Here is a 25,625-nt window from a genome sequence, read left to right on the forward strand (position 1 = left end):
ACAGCTGACAAGACAACCAGGAGGCTGGCTAAACCCTGCTTCCCACCACAAGACTGCTGCAGCTGAGAGATCCTAGGACACATGACAAAGGCCAGCAGAAGGTAAAATTTCTTCTCTCCTCAACTTCCCAGGCCTGTAAGGTCTGGTGGGAGGGAAAGTGCTTAAGAGTCTCCTTTTCTCTATCTCTAAATTTAGATTAGCAGAAGAAAATACTTATGGAGCAAGATCCTTGTGACATAGAAAATCTGGTTTATGGAAATGAGTAATCTCATCTCAGTTTTTCTTAATCCTTTCCTCCCAGAGACAGTCACTGTTTTTCTTTGTCTCTGTCTCCTGAGTCGTGTTTCATAAGAAGAAAGAACCATAGGGCAGAATACAGGCATAGGCCCTATAAGCCTGCTGTTTGAGACAGCCTCACAGACTGGTGAGTTACCAGTTCTCTCCAGTCCAGTGCCTATTAAGACAAACTTTGCTGTCAGTTCTCTATATAAAAACTGGATGAGATTTTTCCTTCTGTATTTTTCTGTGTCCTGAGAATTTGGCTTTTTGTCCAGTGAGAATATTCTCTCTGGTCTCCACCATCTGGATGGTGTATTTACTGGGGTGCATCTGGTAACCAGTTGAATTGACTGGGGTTCTGAGACACAAAGTCATAAACAGCACACTCTAGTCTTGTTGTGCCAGCTGTCAGAGGAGTTTGTCCTAAGGGGACCCAGTCCATAAGGGGCCTTTGTTGTTTCAACCTTCATTGCCTTGTTAGTGTTGGAAAAGTCCCATTCCAGCAGCATGTGCCTGATGTCACAGATTAGTAGGTTTGGGATCAGAGGTGCCTCAACTTCCCAGGAGAGACCAGGGACACAGTTTGCATTATACCACCCTTACTGCCTGTGCAATGAAGGCCTTTGCTTTCTTAGATTATCCTTGGAAATGAATTTTCACATTATAGGGGCTATATCATCCGTGCCCTCTCCATCTGAAAGTGTGCTTATTTCATCCATGGTAAGGATTTATTCTAAGCCTGAAAAGTTACCTCTGGGTCGTTCCATAAAAAGGCTTACTGATTTGAGTCACTATTTGAAATTAATGAAAGGTCTTACTCCTCAATGGCCAGATGATGGATCCTTTAAATTTGCTGTATTTAAAAGATTCCCTTCTTGAGAGCTCTCATCATAAACAGCTGTCATATTGGTATTTATGGAAGGATCAAATTGAAAGGAAAAATCATGTATAACAGCTAGCCTTAGGGAATCGTTATTAAGATGAAATAACAGAAATTAAAGATCCAACATGAATTCGCCTTTTTAAGAAAAATTTTAAAAATTGCCCCATCTCCTCAGCAATTCCTTAGGCCCTCCTACAAATAATTAGGAAAAGATCAGTTGGAAGCCAATATTCAAGAGCTAATAGAAACAATTATCTTTGTCTTCCAAATCTCTACAAAACCAGAAATGCAACTTAGGGACAAGTCAAGGCCCATTTATCTTCACCAACCCTGAAACCTATTCCTCTCAAATTCTTGTAGATATTATAAAAGTTGAGGATAATTGGAGCAAAATTGTCCTGTACTTAAGAAGAAAAAGTTTTTAAAATAATAATTACCCTGAGACTTATGATAATAGAAAAATACACTCCAAAACTCACAGAAGAAAATTTACACTTTTTTCTCTGTCCCTTAAAGTTATAAATCTTACCATGTCTTTGAAATGTAAACACAGCCACATTGCCTGAGACTGAGCCCAGATTATCTCAATTGTTAGAACCTGAAACTAAAATTTAAAGAAAAAAAAAGGAAAGAGGTTTTTTTTAAAACAAAAACCACCAGAAAAACCCTCTCTTGCTCAAACTCTAAATCACAGTCTCCTTAAAATTGTTTATCAAGGGCAAGTACACTTAAAGGGCAAGAAGACTTAAAAGTCTTCTCCATAAATAATAAAAGACTGTAGCTATCTGAGTGAGTAAACTTAATTTATTCCAACAAGCAATATAAAAATTCTCAAAAATATAACAAAAACGAATACAAATATTTTTCAAATTCACATGATCTAGGATAATTTTTGGTAAGTAAAATCTAGTTCAGGTTTAATGGTTTAATTAATACAGACATATCTTAAGAGTTATCAGCATTAAGTATAATAGCTTTATGCTATGTAGTTTTACTAAAAGTCAAATAAGCTCATGTTATCTCTTTTACAAAATTTCTCAGAAAAAAGTAATAATAATAATAATTTAAGATGATGGCTAACACTACTTTAACATCTTATGAAATTGTCATGAGTAATCTGAGGGATTGTTAAGAACAAATTAATTAAATAGACATAAGATAAGAATTCTTTTAGGTAAACTTTTTTTAGCAATAATTGTTTTTGCTATGTCAACTTAAATAGTTTTCTAAATGTCTTTGAAAAATTGTACCCTTAGAGTTTTGCTAAGTTAAATTAAATGAATTGAATGTCTAGATCATTTCCAACTAAGACAAAATAGTGAAATATTAATTGCTGAACGAGTCTAAGTTTACCTACTTTTGACCTCGTATTACACACTAAATATGTTTGGTTCTATTAGTAAATATGTCTTGTGCTTCATTAAAAGCTTGTACTATGAAGTAGAATATGTTTCTAGAAATTATGAAATGTATTTATAAGTTTGCCAAGCCACAAAATACTTACACAGTTCATAATTTTTAACTTTATCTTTACAAAAAAATTAAAGCTTCAAAGGATTAAGAATTGTAAATAATAGATGTGGTTAAAGCTACTAGGAATTATAAGGAAATTAGAATATATTTTGGGGTAAGAAAAAGTGTAAGGTATGGAGATGTTTTTGTTAATGTAAAAACTTTGTTAAGTGATTTTTGTCCTAAAGCTGATAACTTCTAAATGGGAAAGAGAACAAGGGACAAATCCAAATGGACAGAGAAAGTTGTAAGAGGTTTGTTAAAAAGGAATCTTTAGAAAGGAATTTTATGTGTAGTCAGATCTAAAATTGGAATGAATTTAATAAAGTGATTGAGTTTTAATATCCAAAGTAAGCTGGTAGAAAATTAAAATTTGTTTTTTCTCTCTTTTTGCAAAATTTTCTTAATTATTGGTCTGCTCTTAATGAGAAATTGTAAACAAAGACTTTTTTTACATTCAATGTAATCTGTCTAGCAAAACAAATATTGTACATTTCGTCTTTATGAATCTTTGATAATTTTGAAGAAAAACTGAGTGCTTTCAATATTAAAAGAGCTAAGTCTTTTTACACTATTTAACTATCTGTATTTACATGTGAATCTTTGTGACTTTGATTAAATTGATAACTAAATATTAATTCACAGTGACATATGATCATATTTGACAAAGTGTTTTAAAACATTTTTATTTTTGAAAAAGTAGATTTTCCCCCAAGTCAAATTCTAAATGAAGTCTTATTGACCTGGAAATAACGTTCAGGTTTTCCAGAGGCCCCTTGGAACACCTTAGAAGATTTGTTTTATCTTATTAGAAAAGAGAGCTATGAAACTCATTAGGCTTATTTGGTATGTTACTTACATGGGAAGCATTGCTAAATAAATGATCATAAACCCTAGGTTATATCATAAGGGTGAATGTTATTAATATAAATGTTCTCGAAAGTATATGAAATTCCTAAAATTGGATATGTCCTAGTATAATGTTATCAGTCATAATTCTAGTTATTATCTTAAATGTTTTGTGTCACAGAGATAAGTTTTCTTGTCAATTCCATTAGAATGAATCAAATTTTTAGTAATGGATATTTGTCTCTTATTACTTAGACAATGGTTTTACTCAGATGCTTTGACAAAAGCTTCCTGAAAATGTGTTTCATGTTCAGAGAAATTCATGGAAAAGGATCTAACAAGTATTCTAGAACACAAGTTTCTGATGAATTTCAAATCATTACACTGAACTGAGTAAGAATTTACAAAACCCTAATGGAGAAATTGATGGTTTCATAAAACTTCTAACAAAAGATCAAACAAAACAAGAATTAATTACATGGGACTAAGTAAACTGAAGAAGATGGTTATGATATTTTATGATTTTAAAAATAAATTTATTTATTTTATTTATTTTTGGCTGCATTGGGTCTTTGTTGCTGTGTGTGGGCTTTCTCTAGTTGCAGCGAATGGCAGCTACTCTTTGTTGTGGTGCGTGGGCTTCTCATTGCAGTGGCTTCTCTTGTTGTAGAGCATGGGCTCTAGGTGCATGGGCTTCAGTAGTTGTGGCTCGTGGGCTTTAGTAGTTGTGGCTCAATGGCTCTAGAACGCAGGCTCAGTAGTTGTGGCACGTGGGCTTAGTTGCTCTGCGGCATGTGGGATCTTCCTGGACCAGGGCTTGAACCCATGTCCCCTGCACTGGCAGGCAGATTCTTAAACACTGTGCCACCAGGAAAGCCCCATTTTATGATTTTTTTTTCGTGGTATGCGGGCCTCTCACTGTTGTGGCCTCTCCCGTTGCGGAGCACAGGCTCCAGACGCGCAGGCTCAGCGGCCATGGCTCACAGGCTCATATCAATCAGTGTGATACACCACATCGATGAATTCAGTAGAGTCACAGAATACAAAATTAATACACAGAAATCTCTTTCGTTCCTATACACTAAAAACAAAAGATCAGAAAGAGAAATTATGGAAGGAATCCCATTTACCATCACATCAAAAAGAAAAAAATACCTATGAATAAATCTACCTAAGGAGACAAAAGACCTGTACTCTGAAAACTCTAAGATGCTGATGAAAGAAATCGAAAGTGACACAAACAGATGGAGAGATAGACCATGTGCTTGGATTGGAAGAATCAATACTGTCAAAATGACTATACTACTTAAGGCAATCTACAGATTCAATGCAATCCCTATTAAATTACCAGTGGAGTTTTTTTTTTAAGATTTTTTTCATGTGGACCATTTTTAAAGTCTTTATTGAATTTGTTACAATATTGCTTCTGTTTTATGTGTTTTTTTTTTGTTTTTTTTGTTTTTTGTTCTTTGGTTGCATTGCATGTGGGATCCCAACTCCCTGACCAGAGATCGAACCTGCATCCTCCTCATTGGAAGGTGAAGTCCCAGCCACCGGACCACCAGGGAAGCCCCCACCAATGGCATTTTTCACAGAACTGGAACAGAAAAATTTAAAATTTGTATAGAAACACAAACCCCCAAATAGCCAAAGCATACTATGAAAGCAAAAATGGAGTTGGAGGAATCAGGCTCACTGTCTTCAGACTATATTACAAAGCTACAGTAATCAGTATGGTACTTGCACAAAAACAGAAATATAGATCAATGGAACAGAATAGAAAGCCCAGAAATAAACCCACACAACTATGGTCAATTAATCTATGACAAAGGAGGCAGGACTGTACAATGGAGAAAAGACAGTCTCTCCAATAAGTGGTACTGGGAAAACTGGACAGCTACATGTAAAAAAATGAAATTAGAACAATTTTCTAACACCACAGACAAAAATAAACTCAAAATGCATTAAAGACCTAAATGTAAGACTGGATATTATAAAACTCTTAGAGGAAAATCCAGGCAGAACACTCTTTCACAGCAGCAATATCTTTTTGGATCCACCTCCTAGAGGAAAGAAAACAAAAACTAAAATAAACAAATGGGACCTAATAAAACTTAAAAGCTTTTGCACAGCAAAGAAAACCATAAACAAAACAAAAAGACAACCTACAGAATGGGAGAAAATATTTGCAAATGATGAGACTGACAATGGAATAATCTCCAAAGTATACAAATAGCTCATGCAGCTCAATATCAAAAAAGCAAACAACCCAATCAAAAAATGGACAGAAGATCTAAACAGACATTTCTCCAAAGAAGACATACTGATGGGCAAAAAGCACATGAAAATCTGCTCAACATCGCTAATTATTAGAGAAATGCAAATCAAAACTACAATGAGGTATCACCTCACACCAGTCAGAGTAACCATCATCAAAACGTCTACAAACTGTAGACTACAAAAATGTTGGAGAGGGTGTGGAGAAAAGGAGTCCTCCTACACTGTTGGTGGGAATGTAAATTGGTTCAACCACTATGGAGAATATTATGGGATTCCTTAAAAAACTAAAAATAGAACTACCATATGATCCAGCAATCCTACTCTTAGGCATGTATCTGGAGAAAATTATACTTCCAAAAGATACATGCACCCCAGTGTTCAGTGCAGCACTATTCACAATAACCAGGATATGAAAGCAATTTAAATGTCCATTGACAGATGAATGGATAAAGAAGATGTGGTACATATATACAATGGAATATTACTCAGCCATAAAAATGAATGAAATAATGCCATTTGCAGTAACATGAATTGACATAGAGATTATCATACTAAGTGAAGTCATTCAGAGAAAGACAAATATCATATGATATCACTTATCTGTGGAATCTGAAAAAATGATACAAATGAACTTAATTACAAAAGAGAAACAGACTCACAGACTTAAAAAACAAACTTATGGTTACTAAAGGGAAAAGGTATGGGGAGGGATAAATTAGGAGTTTGGATTCACATATACACACTACTATATATAAAATAGATAATCAACAAGACCCTACTGTATAGCAAAGGGAACTCTACTCAATATTCTGTAATAACCTATATGGCAAAAGAATCTGAAAAAGAATGGATATATGTATATGTATAACTGAATCATTTTGCTGTACACCTGAAACTAATTCAACATTGTAAATCAACTATACTTCAATATAAAATTAAAATTAAATTTAAAAAAAGAGATTAAAAAAAGAAGTGTCTTCCAATGCAAGGATCAGATCAAAGAACATGAATGGAATATTCCTACTGGGACGATTAGGAGGATAACACATCCTTGGTAGGTGCAGAGCCTGTTCACTTACCCTCTGACTTTCCTTGTTCCCTTTCTCTACTACATCCAATTAAGCAGATAAAAACTTTGAGAAAGCTGCCTCTTCCTTCACCAGTGCCAAGCAGGACAAACTCAAAGAGCCATTTGTCTGTCTGTCTTCCTCTGATGTTGCTTCTTCATGTCTGAGCTATTGGGAGGAGAGAGAGGCAATAAATTCTCTTAATAAAAGCAAAAAATAAAAATAAAAAATAAGCCTATATGGTCAGTCACAATCCTTGCTATACTTATATAAATAAGACCAAGTTTTTTGAACCTAGACTTATTTTGCAAACAAATGTGTCTTAATTTGGCTATCTTTGTTAGAAATGAGGGTGATTTTAGAGAGAAAAATTATCTTTCGATAGAAACCAAAATACATATTGTGGATATTAGATTCTAGTGCTATTAATTTTCCTTGAAGTTTTGTTAATTACCTGAAAACTGGACTATATCCTGAATTTTTCTAGTTTCCTCCACTACCTGACTACAACTCTCCAAACTAGTGTTTCCAAATTTTCTCCCACCCTTTTGACTTGGAATAATTGAAACTAAAACTGCCTTTTTTTCTAAGTCCTGCATACTGAAGGTAGATATCTTAATATAAACTTCAGAGAAATCTCCACAGCAGCTCATGTTTAGACAGTCTTCTTCGTTCCTGTTGCTATATGGACCACTCAGAAAGTTTACCTGAACATCTGATGGACATTCAAACTACAAAAGATGCTTTAACCCTGACATTTAGAGATCTTCTCAACTGTCTACCCTCAGAACTCAAAAACTGATATGAAATTTGCCTCAATTATTAACCATTGTTTTTTTGTCTCCATAGCAATGCCTCTTATTAAATACCTGATTGCTTGTACAGTAAGCTTAACTTCTACTTGGAAATACTGCTTTGGAAGAGAAAATTAAGGTAAAATGATCATATGGATGGACTCTAATCCAATATGACTTGTATCTTTATAAGGGGGGAATATTAGAACACAGACTGAGGGGCAACCATGTGAGGACACGGCGAGAAGGTAGCCATCAAAGGAGAGAGACCTCAAAGAAACTAAACTTGATACTTTGATCTTGGACTTCTAGCCTCTAGATCTATGAGAAAATATATTTTTGTTGTTTAAGCCACCTAGTAGCCAGTGTGGTCTTTTGTTATGGCAGCCCTAGCAAACAAATACAATCACTATTAGGGAAAAAAAATCATGTGCTTTGTTATTCCAGTAGAATGATTTTAACACTGATTACTTCTTACCTTGAGATTATAAAAGACAGTGATAAACATTACTGTAGAGTATATATGAGTTGTGTCCTATGAAACAAAGGTAGTTAACAAACACCTCTCAGCTGTAGATGATGCCATGTGTTCATCTGATCAGCAAGAGGACATGAGTGGAAGGGAGAACCTTTTCTGCTTCAGACAAGCAACTTCCTGGGTTACCCTGAGTATGACAAAGAGGGCCATTGCTTGGGGACCAGGTCTCCAAGCAGTCACAACAGGCCTCAGGAACCCACAAGAAAATTGTGAAGGAAGAATATTACTAGCCAGGCCCATATGAATCTTTTCCTCCCATCACTGCTCTTTTGTGAAAAATTCTTCCAAATACACATTTTTGTCCCAAAATATCATGTTGGACGCTCGCTACTAGGAGCAAATTTTTCTAGCATCTCTGTTGGATGAATTTTCACACTTGCAAAATCACTCAGAAAAGAGTTCATCCTCCCAACACCTCCCCTGCACCAGTGTCCCCCTAAACAGCATCTGACCACAATATGAAGGAACTTACCTCCCAGGTAAACAGGTGCTTGAATGTGATTTAATTATCTCTGCATCCTCTCCCTGGTCTCCCTGTGAAATCCAGTCACCTCTTTGCATTAAAGCATTTCTGTGAGAAGCCCTGTAAGGTGCTGGCTATTCTCAATTCTGTCCTGCTGGTTTCTCTGAAGTGCCTAGAAGCTGTCCTCTCCACACACAAACTGTTCTGACAAACTTCATTTGAATGATTTGGATTTTAATTCTCAATTTGCTTCTGTTCCTAAGCCTTAAGGCTTTTTTTTTTTTTTTTTTTTTAACCAATTCAGAAAAAAGCATCATTAAAAAAAAGACAAGGTTGGGCTTCCCTGGTGGCGCAGTGGTTCAGAGTCCGCCTGCCGATGCAGGGGACACGGGTTCGTGCCCCGGTCCGGGAAGATCCCACATGCCACGGAGCGGCTGGAGCCGTGAGCCATGACCGCTGAGCCTGCGTGTCCGGAGCCTGTGCTCTGCAACGGGAGAGGCCACAACAGTGAGAGGCCTGCGTACCGAAAAAAAAAAAAAAAAGACAAGGCTACTCGCAGATCTAACATGCTAAGCTTTAACTTAGTACGTTCTTAGGACTGATGTTTTCCAAGGAACAAACTTTCTTGTTTCCTGTGCAATAATAAAGGTTTGTTATAAAAGTTAAGTACAAAAAGTGAGAAAAAATAAAAATAGTGGTATCTTCACAGTTGAGTTCTTAACATATTTTCTGATATATGTAAAAAGAAAAATTGGCAAAATGAGTACCAACATTTTAAAAAATAATAATTAAGCCTAAATCCCTGGATTTACCAATTTTATAAATAAGAAATAAGAAAGTAACATTTTATAAAATACAATTTTATGAAATATGATTTTATAAAATTTGTTTAGCTAAGTAACAAATGATTTGCCCACAAAACAGATTTAGCAGGTGGAGTCCAGGGGGCATATTCTACAAAATAAATTTATTGACACGGTAAAGGGTTACTAGCATAAACTTGTGGTGGGAATAAAAAGGGCAGTGACCTTCGTCCTGAAGTTTAGGAGTGACCCCTGAATTCAGAGATATCTGAGTTGAAGTGGTCACTGGAAACAAATGGTAGAGACAAATCACAGAGAGCAGACTGTATCAATTCCAGCTTCTGGACTCAGAGAAGGAAGGAAGAGCTTCAGATTTCACTGCAGAGAATGAGGCTGAGAAACTTTAAAATCAGATGCTTTTTCCCAGATCCCGGGGGCCAGCTAATGCACAAAAATGCTTAAAGCCACATAGGTATGTCACCTTTATTTCCTAGAGAAGATGTTAGCATTTTCTGAATCCTCATCTACCGTGCCTGGCATGCATTATTTTATAGCTTTCTGGAAGTTTCATCAGCACCACTGGTATATCTGTGGTACGATGTGTGTGTGGAGAGTACAGAATGCAGGTCCGGGCTGGGGGCAACGGACTCTTCTAGCTACCACAGTGAGTGGTGCCCCTGCAAACCTGAGTAAGGAAGACAACTTGCCTTTGGGTGGGTAGTGTTACAATCTGCATGTCTCGGGGCACAAATGTAAAGACCGACCCTGTTCTGGGAATGATTATGATTCTGACTGACCTCAAAGGGGTAATTATGAAACCCCTGGATCATCAGGATCTGGATGTTCCCTACTTTTTCCATGGTGTGATCATGACCGAAAGTGTGGCTGTAGATATCTGGGAACATTTCCAGAAATGTCCTCCTGTAGGAGTTAATTATAAAGTCAATGTGTATAAAAGAGAAAATAATATTGAAACCTATCAAGGGGAGTAGATCTTAAGGGTTAATATTGTAGATGGACTACTTTGGAAAACATCTTTTTCCCTTGGAGTATTAAGAAGTCATCGCATAATTGCCATCTCTCCACATTTTGTTCTAGAGTGCCTGGTTTATTGATATCAGTGTGAGACCTGTTTTAAATAAAAATCTATTTGTAAAAATCCGGATCTGTAATATGTTCTAAATATCATTATAGTGTCTTTTAACTATAGATTAAAAATCACTTCATTTTCAACAAAATATTTTGATGTAAACATCAAATGTTTTGAAAACAAAGGGGATCTGTTTTTGTTGTTTTCTCTTTTATCTAATTTTTGTATCCATTTTGTCTGGGCATATTAAATGGTAAAAATATTTATAAGATTTGCACTAGGTGAATCTTCTTTAAAAAAAATACTGAAGGCCACAGAGTCTAGGAATATTAATATCTTTTTAATAGATTGATCCCCCTTGATTTCTTATTCTGGAGTAAAGGTACAAGTTTTTCCATGAAAATTAGACACACAAATCATCTGACAGAATGTATGACAGGGCCTCCCTGGTGGCGCAGTGGTTGAGAGTCCGCCTGCCGATGCAGGGGATACGGGTTCGTGCCCCGGTCTGGGAGGATCCCATATGCCGCGGAGCGGCTGGGCCCGTGAGCCATGGCCGCTGGGCCTGCGCGTCCGGAGCCTGTGCTCCGCAACGGGAGAGGCCACAACAGTGAGAGGCCCGCATACAGAAAAAAAAAAAAAAAAAAAGAATGTATGACAGATGGAAAATGATTGATGGGAATTTTGCTTTAATGCACATTGTTCGTTGTAATTTTGCCCAGCTTAATGAACTGTGAATTAATAATGAGGAGCAACACATTCAATGTATTATAGTAATAAAGTGCTTTTATGGACATTTTTCATGTTTCCAGACTTTCTTGGCCACCCTGAACAATTTTAACTCAAAGGATTAAAAAATAATCGCTTATTTAACTGTGTTAAAATAGTCAACTTTGAAAAGGATATTTTCCTGTATGAACTTTTTCCTAATTGATTCCATTTTGTTCTGATCAGTAAACTTACCTGAGTAAGCTGCACTATTTAAAAAAAAGTGATCTGATAGAGTATTAGATGACATACATGACCATAGTCCATTGTTTTCTGATTCAATGACATAAGAAAGTGAAAAATTAATAATTATACATTTTTTAATTAGGAGAATAGAAAAACTAAATTTCTTGTAGAAATAAGCCCAAAGAGTCCTCGTGTCAGCCCTGCTCCTCTTAAAAGACCGTGACGCTGTAATACCAATGGATAATCTGGGAGAGAACCAGCTGTCATTAAAATAGATTTTACCAAGGCAAGGACAATAGGTTGCTTATTAGCAATGAGAAATCAGTAGTCTTTTAGAAGTGTACCCTTTGGAAAGTGTGAGATATATAATAAATGAAAGCCTTTCATTATTCATTGTTATAAGCCAAATGTAGATTAAATGTACACTACCTTCAATTCAGATATTAAGATATCCTTCCCTCAGTAATTTTATGAGGTAACATGTATAATGTCAAGCATAGGCTAAGTCATATATTTTATAATCTTTCAAAAATTTTTAAAGCAATGTGTTAACCCTATAATGAATATAAAATGGATCCTAACTGCATGTCTTAGAAAATGTGCATTTCATAGAATTATTGAAGAATGAATCCTTAATAGCCCATCTTTTTAAGTATGTTAGCTGAACGTTATGATTGTGTAATATCATTTTAGGGCATTACCACATTTTAAGAAATAAAATAATATTCAGAAGCATAATTTTGCCAGAATGTAAAATTTAAAACCAGAAATTTGACTTGTGAAAAATCCTCACATGATTATTGGCCTGTTAAAAACTAAAGCAAACCCCACAAACCTGATGCAAGCTATTATGTGCAAAATAACGTGCTAGTTACACAGCCCTCTGGGAAGTGAATGTGAGTCCGGATGCTTCTTTCTTGGTTTATTTCATTCCTAGAGTACCTTTGTTGCAGGTTTTTCTTATGTTTCCAAAGGAAACAAGTAAGCCATCTCAAGTTTAAGTTCTGTCCTCAATAAAGTAAAAAATGTGCCAGATACCATTTGACTGGATGATAACTAAACTGGACAAATATTTTCTCTCACTGGAGACTGACAGTGTTTTAGCTGTGCTTACAATTTGTGATTCTCCTAAAACAAGAGTACAAATGAAAACTTATGGTTACCAGGAGATGATAAGGGGGGAAGGATAAATTGGGAGATTGGGATTGACATATACACACTACTATATACAAAATAGGTAATAATAACCTACTGTATAGCACGGGGAACTCTACTCAATACTCTGTAATGGCCTCTGTGGGAAAAGAATCTTTAAAAAAAGTGGACATATGTACATGTATAACTGGCTCCCTTTGCTGTACACCTGAAACTAACACAAATTTGTAACTCAACTATACTCCAATAAAAATCTTTTAAAATAAAAAAATAGAGTACTACATGCATTTCTAAGAAATAAACATTATTTTCTTCATTCTTCTAAAATAAATAAAAATAAAATAATGTAATATGTGATCTTCAAGCTAATGAACACCTAAGAATGAAATTTGAAAATCTACATTTGGAATGTATAATTCTTTTGTTCAGAGGCAGTGACATTCCAAAAGAACAAAACTTCTCCAACATTTCCCCATTTAGAGTAATGCTGACAGTGAGTGTCTGGTGGATCTCAGAGGGGCACAACTGATAATATATTTATCATGCTGCCAGTTTGCTAAGTGGTTTCATATTCACTAAGAAAGACTTGTCAATGGATACTGAAGAATAGATGTGAGGTCTCTGTGAGGTCTCTGTGTGTTGTCTCTGGGTGAGATCTCTGTGTGAAGTCTCTGTATGAGGTCCCTTTGGAAGGTATCTCTGGGAAATCTGTTAAATCTGTGCTAGGTTTCTGTCTGAGGGTCTGTGAAGCAACATGAGGTCCCTGTGTGAGGTCTCAGTATGTGATCTCTGAGAAAGGTGTTTGCGTGAGAAGTCTCTCGAGAGGTGTGTCCGTGAAGTCTTTGTGTATTGTCTCTGGGTCTCTCCATTTCTTTTTTTCTTTTGGTCTCTCAATTTCTTGTCTTACTGTACCTTATGGAAGACGGAGCAACAAGAGAAGGGCAAAGGGACTTGCTTCTTTCTGTTTTCTTGCTGTTCCATCAGCATCACCTGTCTGTGGCACTCTCCCAGCAGGAGCCAGGGGGGTCCAAGTCCAGCTTCCCCATATTCCCAGAACTCACTTCTGGGTGCCCCTGAGAGGACCCAGCAGCAGCCAGGCTCAGGTCCCAGCCCTGTCAACTCTCTCCTCTGGGTACCGACCCCTCCCACAAGTCCTGGCTTCACTCTCACTGCTCTGCCCATTCTGGAGGCTGCCTTGGGAATCGGGGCCCAGAGGTAGGGCCTGGCTCCAGGGAGAAACCAGGGGTGTGAGCAGTCCTGTGCTCACTCTGCCCCCTCCACCCCAGGTCACAGCATTTCCACGTGTTGAGGGGCCTGACAGGGATGGGGGATGGGGTCCATTTCTGTTGTCATCTGGATCAGGGGCATCAGCTGGAACCGAAATCTCCACAATGAGAAAGACACCACCTAGAGCTGTGTCCACCATGCGCCCTGCACATGGCAGAAAATACCAAATCACTCTAGAGAAATTCTTCCTCATCTCCCTGCTTTTCCATATGGACAGGGGTCAGGAGACAAGAAAAGCTGTGCCAGAAGCAGATCAGTGGAACACTCCTGGATTGCACCCTGCCCCATCCACTTTGCACAGGTCACCTCCACACCACCACGAATCCTGTCTGATTGCTTCTTCACCTGCCAGGCTCTGGGGTGATCAAGGACTGGGAGACAGGCAAGGCTTACTACACAATCACAAGCCAGTCCCCACCTCTCCCCTGGAGCAGTCCTTGGGCCATGTGTTTATGTGAAGGTCACCAGACTAGGAGTCACATCCCAAGTTCCCTAGTCCTGGCTTTTACACCTATTGTTAAGTTATCCTTTCTAAAAGTCAAGAGGTGATGATGTGTAAGCTTATTAAATATAGTATTAAGAGATTCACCTTCCCTGATTTGCTTTACTTCTATAAGTTTGACCTTCTGTTTTGACCTAAAGGTGGTTTCTCTAGGTCTGTGATCTTAGAGTTGGAATAGAGTAGAGACCCTGGCGTGGGGCCATGGTGAGCTACTGGACCCTTAACTTTTCCTCCCCTTTAGGCCTTTAGATGGTGGTTGTATGTCAGGGGGCTGTTCTTTCAGAACTGCAATTTATGGGAATCTGGTACCACTTTGCCTCCTTCCTTGGATCCAAGGATTTTTCTACACCTACATCCCACCCTAAATTCACAGTGTTTGACCATCAGATAGTTACTACCCACAGTCACACCCCTATTCCATTCATCCAAAACTCCTTCTCTGGGGTTAACATAGAGTGGAAGGTAGGTGACCCATGAACGCAGCCATTCATTTATATGGGACTGGACTCAACACAGCCCTCAGCAGCCTCCCTGATACTCCCCCCACCTACACACACAGAGCTGGAAATGCCATCCTTGCTGCTGCTCTAAAGTGTAGGAAAAACAGAGGTGGGGGAGGGTGATGCTGTACATTTTATTATGGCTAAGCTAAAAGGGGTTCATAGGGCATACCTCAATCCCAACCTTCATCAGAGAGAGAAGGAACTCTTAAGAGCAGATGTTGTATATTCCCTACCAAGAGATCCAGGGGCAAGATTTCTCCTGTTTCTGAACTCAGAGCCCATACTCTATTCCCCCCAAACTTCCATCCACTTGGCTCTGACACTTCCTGGAGCCTGAATTGGAATGTCCGGCCCTATCGTGTAAACCTATCCACTACAGTTGCATAAAGTTCAAAGTAGCATAGAAGGAGGAGAAAGACTGGTTGAACCAGATCCTTGGGTGTGGGTTTCATAGGTTTTTCCCGTCTCATTGTTAGAGTAATTTTGGTCTGTGTAATGACAGTATCATAAGGTGCAATGAAGGGACACGAGACAAGGAGCAAGCTTGTGATGCTACCGTCCACCTCCCTCCATGCCCCCCCCTTCTAGAAGACAAAGTGCACGGCACAGACAGCAGCCATTACACTATGCTTTTATTAGGAAAAAAAAAAAAAAAAAAATATATATATATATATATACATGTATTGGAGAACATTAAATACCTTGGACGTGCTAAGGAGAAAATCATTTTCTCTACATGGACTGAATGTTGACTTGGAGACATGTCTTCCTACTAAAGGGAAGACTAAAGAAGGATTTTACTGTCGACCAGGCAAGACACCTCCCCAAAGATGACAATGCCTTGGACAGTGTTGATGGCGGGCTGGGGCACCTGGAATCCTTGGCCCATACTGGCAGGTACTAACTGGAAACAAACTCTTCTTGGGGGGCAAGGATGGGAGGCACCTTAGGCCCAGCTGCTCATCGTCGAACCTTACACTTTTCAAACTATGTTGGTGTCTGACTTCCCTTTCCCTGATAGAACAACTCTGGCCCTTGGAGGTGGCTTTATGACTGCAGGCTGTATAACCCATCATTCTCCGTTGCTCTGGGTAGGAGGTAAGCCTATGGCAGCAGAAACACCCACATACTGGGACTTGGAATTCCAGTTTGTGTTCATTTAACTTTGTGGCATGAAGTCCATGGTGAATTGCTCTTTTTTCTTCTGGGATCTGTCCAACAGCTGTCATGAGTGCCTGACCCTCAGCAGTCTCACTCTTCAAGATTGATCTGCTTTTGACTGATCCGTGACTCTGGGCAGTGGCTGATATGGGCTTGAATTTTTGCAGAGCATCTCGACCACTGACTTTTTTATTGGGGAAAATCCACTTTAAAAATAGCCTCATCCTTTTTCTGAAGAGGCTTTCTGGAGGGCTATGTTTCTTCTCTGGCATGAGCTGGAGACATCTGCTCCCAATAGAGTCTGTTATTCCCCTGACCTGGGCAGGGTGGCTCATACTTCCAGCTTGAGAGGTCCCTAATTCTTTAAACCTTTCTTCATGCTCGCCTGGTTTATGCCTCCTACAGTCCTCTCTTTTGTAAGTAGGGGCAATCATCTTGCTCTGGCTCTTCCATGAGTCTTGGAGTTTTGAAGTTTTGGGCTCCTGCTGCCCTAGGTTGCTCCTTTGGGCTTCCATAAGGCCACTTGGCTCCTGGGAAGCTAACCTGTCTCTGGTGGGGACTCTCTGGGGATGGCACTGAGGCACCTGAGAAGCCAAGTTGTCTGCAGCAAGGAACATGTGTTTGGGAAAGTCCTGAATCTGGTTGTCTGACTGTACCTTTACTTTGGAGTTAAACTCACTGGCAACCCCCATGTTAAGGCATGGCTCACCTGGATGTTGGAAAACAGACATTCTAGGTAGTAGGAAACGTTTACTGGCCCCTGGCACCTCTAAACTCCTCATATGTACATTTGTGGTTTCGGATTTTGTCAACACTTTGGTTTCCAAGATAACACTAGACTGTGGTTGAAGAGCAGGAGACTCCTTGGCCTCCACAGCCTCCCTGGCCTCTTCACCTCTCAAAGATTGGGATCCTAAGTTCACCTCCATCACTGTTACCCTATGGCAGGGGTCTCCTGAGGCCTGACCACCACTCTCCTCCGTTGGCTCATTCCTGACCATTGCTGAACTTGGACCTGGCTCTAGGCTGTCCCTCTTGACCCATTCCACAGTCTCACTCTTCCAGGTTCTGCCCACAAGGCTAAGTGTGAGGGACTGAGAAGGTGGCCTGCCCTCCTGTCCAGTCAGAGAAGCCTTTGAGGGCCCATGGTAGTCAGCAGATGGAATCGCTCCCAGGGCACTCTGGATTTCCTTACACACAGTTGAGGGGACAAGGAGAGGCCTCTTCAGGGTAGGAACTGACTCTTCTGTTATCACCTTCTCTCCTGAATGAGCCTGAGGAGGTTTCTCCAGGAACTCAGCACACTTGACTGTTGAGTGGGACCCAGACACACAGGTGGCTGAAGGGGAAGAGGCAAACTGCAGAACGGTGGAGGGTTGGAGCTTTTTCCGCTTCAAGAGATTTATGGGCTTGAGGACCTTGAGGGGGAGGGTCCACCTGTGCTTTACCCAAAACCTTCTAATGTGTGCTTCCAGCACCTCTCGAGTGTCTGGATCAAGGAAGGAAACCCTACAGGAGGTGTTCATGCAGGGTTCCCAACCCTTCAAGCAGTATCTTCCACAGGCTCCAGCAGGCACTGCTTTGCACGTCTCACCAGGAGGGTCTTGACATGAGAGCTGATGAAAGTTGCCCTTGCCAGGAAGCCTCCCCAGGCAGCTGTAGGAGAGCAGATGGGGCCAGGATGGCTGGACAGGACAGGCAGGGGTGGGCACCTGCAGCCCAAGAACCCTCCTCTGCCCCGACACTGACTTCATAATGCTCCTGCTCTCCCTCACCCTAGGGCTTTAGCCACGCCCTCCCATGGCTCCCCCTCCCAGGGCTGGGGTCACATTATAGGCTCTGGGAGGAAGGACGACCCAGGAGAGAAGGGGAAAGATTCTTTACCTTTGCAGAAGTGAAACCAGGTTGTGAGTCCCCTCCAGTTCTTCCAGGCAATCTCTGCAAGCTGGAAATCAGGAGACTGGGTCATGGTGGTGAAGGCAGAGGCCTAAGAGTCTTTCAGGAGGCTGAGTGCAATGGCCCTTTAAGGGAAATCTTTGGAGGATTAGACTCTGGAGCCCAAGTATCAGTGTCCAAGGCCACATGTCCCTGACAGTGATGCTAAGTCTCACTTGAAAAGGGTTTGTCCTTTGCAAAGTGCCTTCACGTTAATTAACCCCTGTAGCCCTTACAACTGCCGTGTAGGGGAGAAAGGTCAGTGGTCATCACACAGAGGAATCTGAGCAAAGTTAAACAACTTGTCCACAGTTGGACTTGGAGGTCCCACTTCCCAACCCAGGCACCAATGGTCCACCACAGTCCACACACCCCATTTCTAGGTCCTCATGGCTTCATTCTAAGCACAAATTTCTGGGAAGTATCTGGGCTCTGATCTCCTTCCAACGAGCCTTCCCAAGGCTCTGTTTCCTGAAGAATAAGCTCTGCCACTGGCATCCTCAGAGACCGTGAAGCTGGGCCCTCAGGATTAGGAGAGATGGAAGCTAACTCTCGGGGGCACGCAGGACTGAATGGCAAAGGCTTACCTTTCAAAGATCCACTTTTCTTCCTACTCCTGCTCCTCCCCTTCAGCTCTACTTGATGCTGAGAGAGAAGAAGAAATGAGGGGCTAACACCCAACTCTCACTGTCATCTATCTAGGCAAGCTGTGTTCATGAACAACATGACTTTCTACATTTAACTAAAACTCTGTGGGGTTTTTTCCCCTTTTACTTATTTTTAAAGTGGATAAAAATATTTTCAGTTTTTCTTCTTTGAAGAGTGCAAAGAAGGATTTTTATTTATTTATTTATTTTTTGCGGTACGCGGGCCTCTCACTGTTGTGGCCTCTCCCGTTGCGGAGCACAGGCTCCGGACGCACAGGCCCAGCGGCCATGGCTCACGGGCCCAGCCGCGCCGCGGCATGTGGGATCCTCCCGGACCGGGGCACGAACCCACGTCCCCTGCATTGGCAGGCGGACTCTCAACCACTGCACCACCAGGGTAGCCCAAGAAGGATTTTTTAAGTTTTAATCACCATAGATTTCTTCTGTCACTGTTCCTCTGATCAAGAAACACACACATTCTCAGACCTAAATGCCCACGTGAGCTTTGTCAGATAGGATTCTGCTTCCCAAGGCCAGACCTCCACTCCAGCCTCTTCTCTCAGGCTCTCAGGGGCTCAGCATTGCCCTTAGATCAGCCCCAACACAGAGGAAGGTCTCCCTTGAGACACCCGCTGTGGGAAGGTGGCTGGTGAACCAGGGCTCAGGGGTCAGCCTTCCTGCAGAGATTGAACTCTTAGTAATCCAGTCCTTAACCATTAGTCACTGCATTGGGGACTTGCCCTGGAGCCCTCTACCATACCTGAACTCCTGGTCTACGATCTTAGGCTAGAAATCCTCATGCCCACTCTAACCCCTCTCTGGCCTGGCTTTTCCCTAGAAGGATGATGTTCTCTACTTTTCTGAGAGTTCCCATCTCAGGAGTCTCTCTAGGTGGTTTAGAAAAGTGGAAATAAGAATAAGAAAAAAAGAGATAATCTCTGCTGGGATTAAGCCAAAGGTTTCTTACCTTCCTGATGTTTCTATGTTTCCTAGGTGGTGCTAAGAATGGATTACTCTGGAAGCAGGGGAGTAACATTAGGAAGAGCCCCAGTCCACACAGGAACCCAAGGATGATATCAATCACCCAGGAAGTTGGGCTGGATCTCAGCCAGATAGCAACCGTGTTTTTCAAAGAAAAGAGATTCTCCATCTTCTGAACTGCATTGCTGCCCTCAGGCAACAGAGCACTGGGAGTTCACTTGATGGCAGAACCCCAGGCCTGCATCACAGAGCTGTGGCCTTGTCACAGAGGGCTCCTGAGTGTGGGGGAGGGGCAATAAGAGAAAGAGGCTGAATCACTGCCCCTCCTTCCCATCCAGACCCACAGACACCTGCACCCTCCTGGGGCTTCCAGATCCCTCCTTCCAACTACTCTCATCCTGTCAGAGAGACCTTAGTCAATTTTCTGTTCATTCCATCTGGAACCTGGTTCCTTCATCCATTAGAGACCTTTACTTGAGGCCCACCAACTTGATAACTCTTGAACATCTTAAGCTGACCCTGGAAGACTGGGTGTTTCACAGACATTTTTACTCAGGATTTCCTTTGTCCTCAGCTCCAACTTTCCCACGTCATGTTTGTGTCTTGTGTACACCCAGGGATAGAACTTGAATTTCTTTTACACTTATTTAGTTTTGTGAATTTTGAATAGTGTATGTTTTGCCTCATTTTCTATCAGAGGGAACTACACACAAAAATTAAAATAATTTATTTTTCAAAATTCATAAGTATGAAAGAATTATAAATAGTTATATAATAGGGAAGAACAAATCTGACTCCACATCAGATCTTTTTTACTTTAATCTTTATGCTTTGTTGCCTGAGCTAACTCTGTCCATCCCTGTGACCCAGGCTGGCTCTGCACTTTTTGTAAAACAATGTTGCCTAGAGCCTGAAATATACAGGATAGCCTATTTCTAAGGCTCTGACTTTTTTTTTTTTTTTTTTTTTTTTTTTTTTTTTTTTTGCGGTACGCGGGCCTCTCACTGCCGTGGCCCCTCCCATTGCGGAGCACAGGCTCCGGACGCGCAGGCCCAGCGGCCATGGCTCACGGGCCCAGTCGCTCCGCGGTATGTGGGATCCTCCCAGACCGGGGCACGAACCCGTGTCCCCTGCATCGGCAGGCGGACTCTCAACCACTGCGCCACCAGGGAAGCCCTAAGGCTCTGACTTTTAAGAGCCCATTCCTGGAGATAAAAAGTTGCAGAACAGAAAATAATAATTGTTTTGTTGGAGGTTTACAGGAACACGTGACCTGACCAGGATCTGACCCATCTGGCCAGCTGCTAGAACAAAGGATCCAACACCAAGATATTTGCAACAATTAGCCATGCCCCTCCCTCACCTTGCCTTTAAAAAGGCTTTGCTGAAAGCCTTCAGGGAGTTTGGGGTTTTTCCTGGGCATGAGCCACGTGTCTTCTTGCATGGCACTGTGTAAACCTTTCTCTGCTCCAAACTCTGGTGTTTCAGTATTTAGCCTCACTGTGCATCAGGCACACAGACTTGCATCTGGTAACAGTTAAACCTTCAAATGATATTTTTGTAAGTTTGTAGTGTTTATAACTCTGGAGTTAGTAAATCTTTAAACTGCACAAAAACTTTTGGGACACACTGCAAACACGCACACACACACGTACTCATTTTCCTTAACCAATCTAGTACTTTCAAATCCAATAATCCATAATTTTCTACTTAAAAAAATCTTTCATATGTTGTCTCAACCCAACTTCTTAGTTTGCAACAATAAGACAGTCCCCACTCTCCAGATAAATTTTGAAGTATGTGGTCTTAATCCATTAGGGCTGCTCTAACAATATACCATAGACTGGGTAGATTAAAGACAACAGACATTTATTATCACAGTTCTGGAGGCTGGGAAGCCCAAGATCAAGTCACCAGTATGGCCACCTCATAGTGAGAGCTCTCTTCTTGGTTCACAGCTGGAGCCTTCTCTCTGTATCCTCATATGATGGGAGGAGGCTAGAGATATCTCTGGAGTCTCTTTTATAAGGCACTAATCCCATTCATGAAAGCTCATAAGCACTTTTGCATGGCCCGGCCTCCTATCTTTAAGAGGTAGGATTTCAACATGTAAATTTTGAGAGAACACTAACATTCAGATATGTGCACTCATTCTATACCCGGAAGCTAGGAATGGGTTAGGGTGAGCCAAGGTCCTGACCCTAAAGGGCTGTAGGGTGAAGAGTAGGACTAGGGGTCAAACCCTTGGGGCTGAGCCAGGTCTTGAGCAGCCTCTTCAGATATCCCTAGTGTGTTATGTATGTATTCTCTTTTCTGAGTGTGCCTTGCCTTTCCTGCCCCATCCTCCCAGGCCCCTGAAGCTTCAAGTCCAGCCTGAACCATATAGAAAGGGAGCTTTGAGTCTTACACAAAACTCCCTTATGACACCACTTCCTACCCCTTAGCAGTAACACAAGATTCACTGAAGGATTCACATGGTAAATATGTCTTAATGCCCCATGAGGGCTTTAAAATAATGTGTATTCTCTGCTTGTTGGTCATAATTTTATACAGTTTTAGTGGGAACGTGGGCATGTGAGTTTATTTGGCTATATTGCCATGAATGTGCACTTTCACAAACATATCTCCTACATCTACTATTTTTCCTACAGTCTTTTCCTCCCATATGATAGTCTCACCTTAATTCCACCTTTTATCAAAATTTAGACTTAGGTCTGTCACCATGTGGACATGCTTTGTAACAAAATAGCTTCAACCGAGGAGGTCAGTGGAAGGCCTGGACCAGCTATCTTGGTTCCATGATAGTAAGCAAAGGATCGCAAACTCCCATGTTAAGCTTAAGCAGAAAGCAAAGTTTAGTTAAGCATAGGTACACTCTCAGAGAGGGAGAGAGAGAAGGAGAGAGAAAGAGCAGGCTGTTTCTGAGAACAGGCTATTTCAGCGAAGTGAAGCAAGCCCAAAGCAAAGTATATCGAAGCAAAGGTACACTCTCGAGGTGGGGGGGAATGGGTGTACTGTTTCTGCAAATTGAAAGCAGCATTCCTATAAAGGCTTACGAGCGCTTTTAAGGAGCATTTTGCAGAGAGGTGGGGGTGAGTGACAAGGATCATTATTCGATTGACAGTCCTGAGCTATGGAACAAGTTTTCTGCTGCGCATGCTCTCATCCTTGAATCCCCAAGAAATGCCTACTGGGTGGGGGGAGGGGCAAAACCACATGTAATTTATTGTAATTATGGTATAATGAGTTTGGATTTACTATAGGTTATACGCCTGTCTGGTCTGGGCATGCACAGCCTGGAGAAGTCCCCTTGTGTTACTGTGCCTCTCTTTAACAGGATAAGCTGCCCACCACCCGACCATAGTTTCTCCCGTTCTGGGTGGAGTCAAGGGAGAGTCCCCAGATGGCTGGGTGTGACTCAATTTCTTCTTCTTGTCTTTCTCACCACTGTCACCTCCTTGCTGCTAATGTCTGACTAACTACCTAACAGGTCTTCCTTGCATTCATATTTGCTCTCTAAATTTTCTCTATTACTTTATTTTCAATATGTTTTGTTTGATGGGTTTTTTTTTTTGAAATTTAAAAATCTTATGATAACATTTACCTTGATTTATTTAATTATTGTTCTACTGTTATTGATTTCTGCCATCTTATTTTATGCTTTATTTTCTACATTTTCTTTATTGTTTCTTTTTTTCCCTTCTTTGGCATCTTCCATTTTACAGGTCAAGGGTACTTATGTTTGTTTGACATTTGGGAATTTTTAGTATTGTAATGGTTTTATATCTTGAATTATGTTAATTTTCTCAATTTCTTACCCGTGGATGAAAAATGTTCCCTGCCATATCAGTAGACAAAGGATGTTGCAGTCATCAAGTCAGACGTCAAAGCGGGAACCCTCAACTGTGCACCTTGAGGGGATTCGGGATGGAGAAAAACAGGGTACTGGTTCTAGAGTTAAGGTGCATATCAAAGGAATGATTTCACGGAGCCCAGATTCTTTCATCTTCTCATACATAGAAAAATGCTAAAGTCCTTAACTTGAGAGGTCTAGTTTTCTTTAATTAATAGTAATCTTTTGATGTTCTGACTACCTGGTTTTTCTTGACTGCTCCCTTAGGTCTTCTGAGCAGTTCCTCAGAGTGATCTGACAGGCTGTGTTCTGGGCTTAAGTCCTCAGAAAATCTGCCAAATAAAACATAATTCTCCTTTTGGGTTGTGCATATTTTTCAGTCAGCAGTCTTGGCAACCAATGAAGGGGCCCAGAGCAGACTTTTCTTCTTTGCCTGAACTCTATGAGGATCCAGAGTCCTGGCACCAGCAGAGGCTTCTTGGGCCTGTCCGCTTTCTCCGAGAGTCCAGACGAATTTGGGTGAGTATCTCCTGGTTCTTGGATCTCCAGTTTTGGTTGATGATCCTAAGTTTTATTCAGTGGTGTTAAACTCTTCTCTTGAGTAGTAGGTTATCCTTGAAACTTGGTTTCAAGAAGAAGTACCTGGGTCATCCTCAGTGAAAGACACTGGGAAGATTTTTACTCAGTTTAAACACTGAGAGTTTAACCTCGGTAGAAAAACACTGGGAAGACTTTTGCTCAAGTGGGTTAGCCTCACTTAAAAGACACTGGGAAGATCTTGCTCAGTTTAGACACTGCGTGGTTTATCCTCAGTTGGAAGACTGGGGAGACTTTGCTCAGGTGAAAGACACTGAGTAAAAGTTGGACTGGGTAATTAGGTGGAAGACTAACCTGTCTTCCTTGAATTGGCTACTTTAATAGAGTTTGTCAAAATAAAAGTGATCTTCACAAATTGAACTCAGAATGGGGAACTTAGCTTTCAATACAAAAGGAAAAGGAACAACAACAGATTTCCAGCTTCCAACGGATATCCTGGCCAGGTTTATGTACATACAAAATTTACATTTACAAGTGCTTACTTTCTTGGGACTTAAAGAAAATCTTGCCCTAAAAATGACTAAGATAGGACTCTTTTATTGCATATGCAGTTAAGTTAGAAAAAGCTGGCTTGATAAAAACGTCTTTTCAGAATTCTGACTTCAAAAAAACAAAAGGCTTTCTAGGGGAAACTTGCATTTCTCTTCCTGTGTCTTTGAAATGTTAAGTGTTCTGATATTCTTCAGTGTGTGTGTGTGTGTGTGTGTGTGTGTGTGTGTGTGTGTGTGTCTTGAGAACTTGGTCACTACCATCCAAAAGTACTTATATGGTGTACATTTGCCAATTTTCTCACTTCCATTGTGAAAGGAGTTCCCTATTCCTAAGAAAACGGACCTATGTCCGACTGACACAGAAGATGGAGATTTATCCCAGTGCATTTATATATGTATATCTATTAAATTTATGTATATATATATAATGCCTAATGGAAACATCTCAGATGTTCTATTTGGTATTTTTCTTTAATTTTACTTATAAAATTGTGACCATTTTTAACTCAAAAGAGGAGAACTTTAAAAATTAATTAAGAAGACAACCTCAGTAGTCTAAGGTTCAGAGTGACTTGGCAGAGAAAATTGCTGAATGGTTAGATAATAGTGCCGGTATGCTTGGCTATTGTAACACTTTACATTTGAGTTTCTCTTCCTTGAAATTACAAGAACTATATGACTCAAGAGAAAGATTGATAATTAGGAATATTCTGCTTGCTTTATTTTTTTTTTATTATTTTGTTGTTGTTGTTGCGGTACGCAGGCCTCTCACTGCTGCGGCCTCTCCCGTTGCGGAGCACAGGCTCCGGACGCGCGGGCCCAGCGGCCATGGCCCACGGACCCAGCCGCTCCGCGGCATGTGGGATCCTCCCGGACCGGGGCACGAACCCGTGTCCCCTGCATCGGCAGGCGGACTCCCAACCACTGTGCCACCAGGGAAGCCCCTCTGCTTGCTTTTCATAGAGCCTGTTGAAGAACATTTTAATTATTTGCAGGTCATA

The 25,625-nt window shown here is 40.7% G+C and overlaps 1 protein-coding gene, 1 long non-coding RNA gene and 1 pseudogene across 3 annotated transcripts in view; 1 reads left to right on the top strand and 2 right to left on the bottom strand.

Moving 5' to 3' along the window:
* LOC309807710 overlaps nucleotides 1-12,600 on the top strand; it is a 66,658-nt gene extending 54,058 nt beyond the window's left edge. The window contains exons 3-5 of the long non-coding RNA XR_014294651.1: nucleotides 5-101; nucleotides 7,720-7,803; nucleotides 8,970-12,600. This is a non-coding gene — a long non-coding RNA (uncharacterized lncRNA). The remainder of the gene's footprint in view (nucleotides 1-4; nucleotides 102-7,719; nucleotides 7,804-8,969) is intronic.
* The window catches only part of LOC309808894 (centrosomal protein of 78 kDa-like), a 981,446-nt pseudogene that overhangs the window by 314,319 nt on the left and 641,502 nt on the right, over nucleotides 1-25,625 (bottom strand). The window lies entirely within an intron of this gene.
* LOC309808073 (spermatogenesis-associated protein 31A6-like) lies at nucleotides 15,757-17,874 on the bottom strand (the record flags this gene model as incomplete). Its single annotated transcript, XM_082628080.1, has 1 exon — nucleotides 15,757-17,874. The coding sequence occupies one exon, from the start codon at nucleotides 17,872-17,874 to the stop codon at nucleotides 15,757-15,759; it is 2,118 nt and encodes a 705-aa protein (XP_082484206.1).

This window comes from Mesoplodon mirus (genome assembly GCF_964341445.2).
Source record: "Mesoplodon mirus genome assembly, chromosome: 7".
NCBI lineage: Eukaryota > Metazoa > Chordata > Mammalia > Artiodactyla > Ziphiidae > Mesoplodon > Mesoplodon mirus.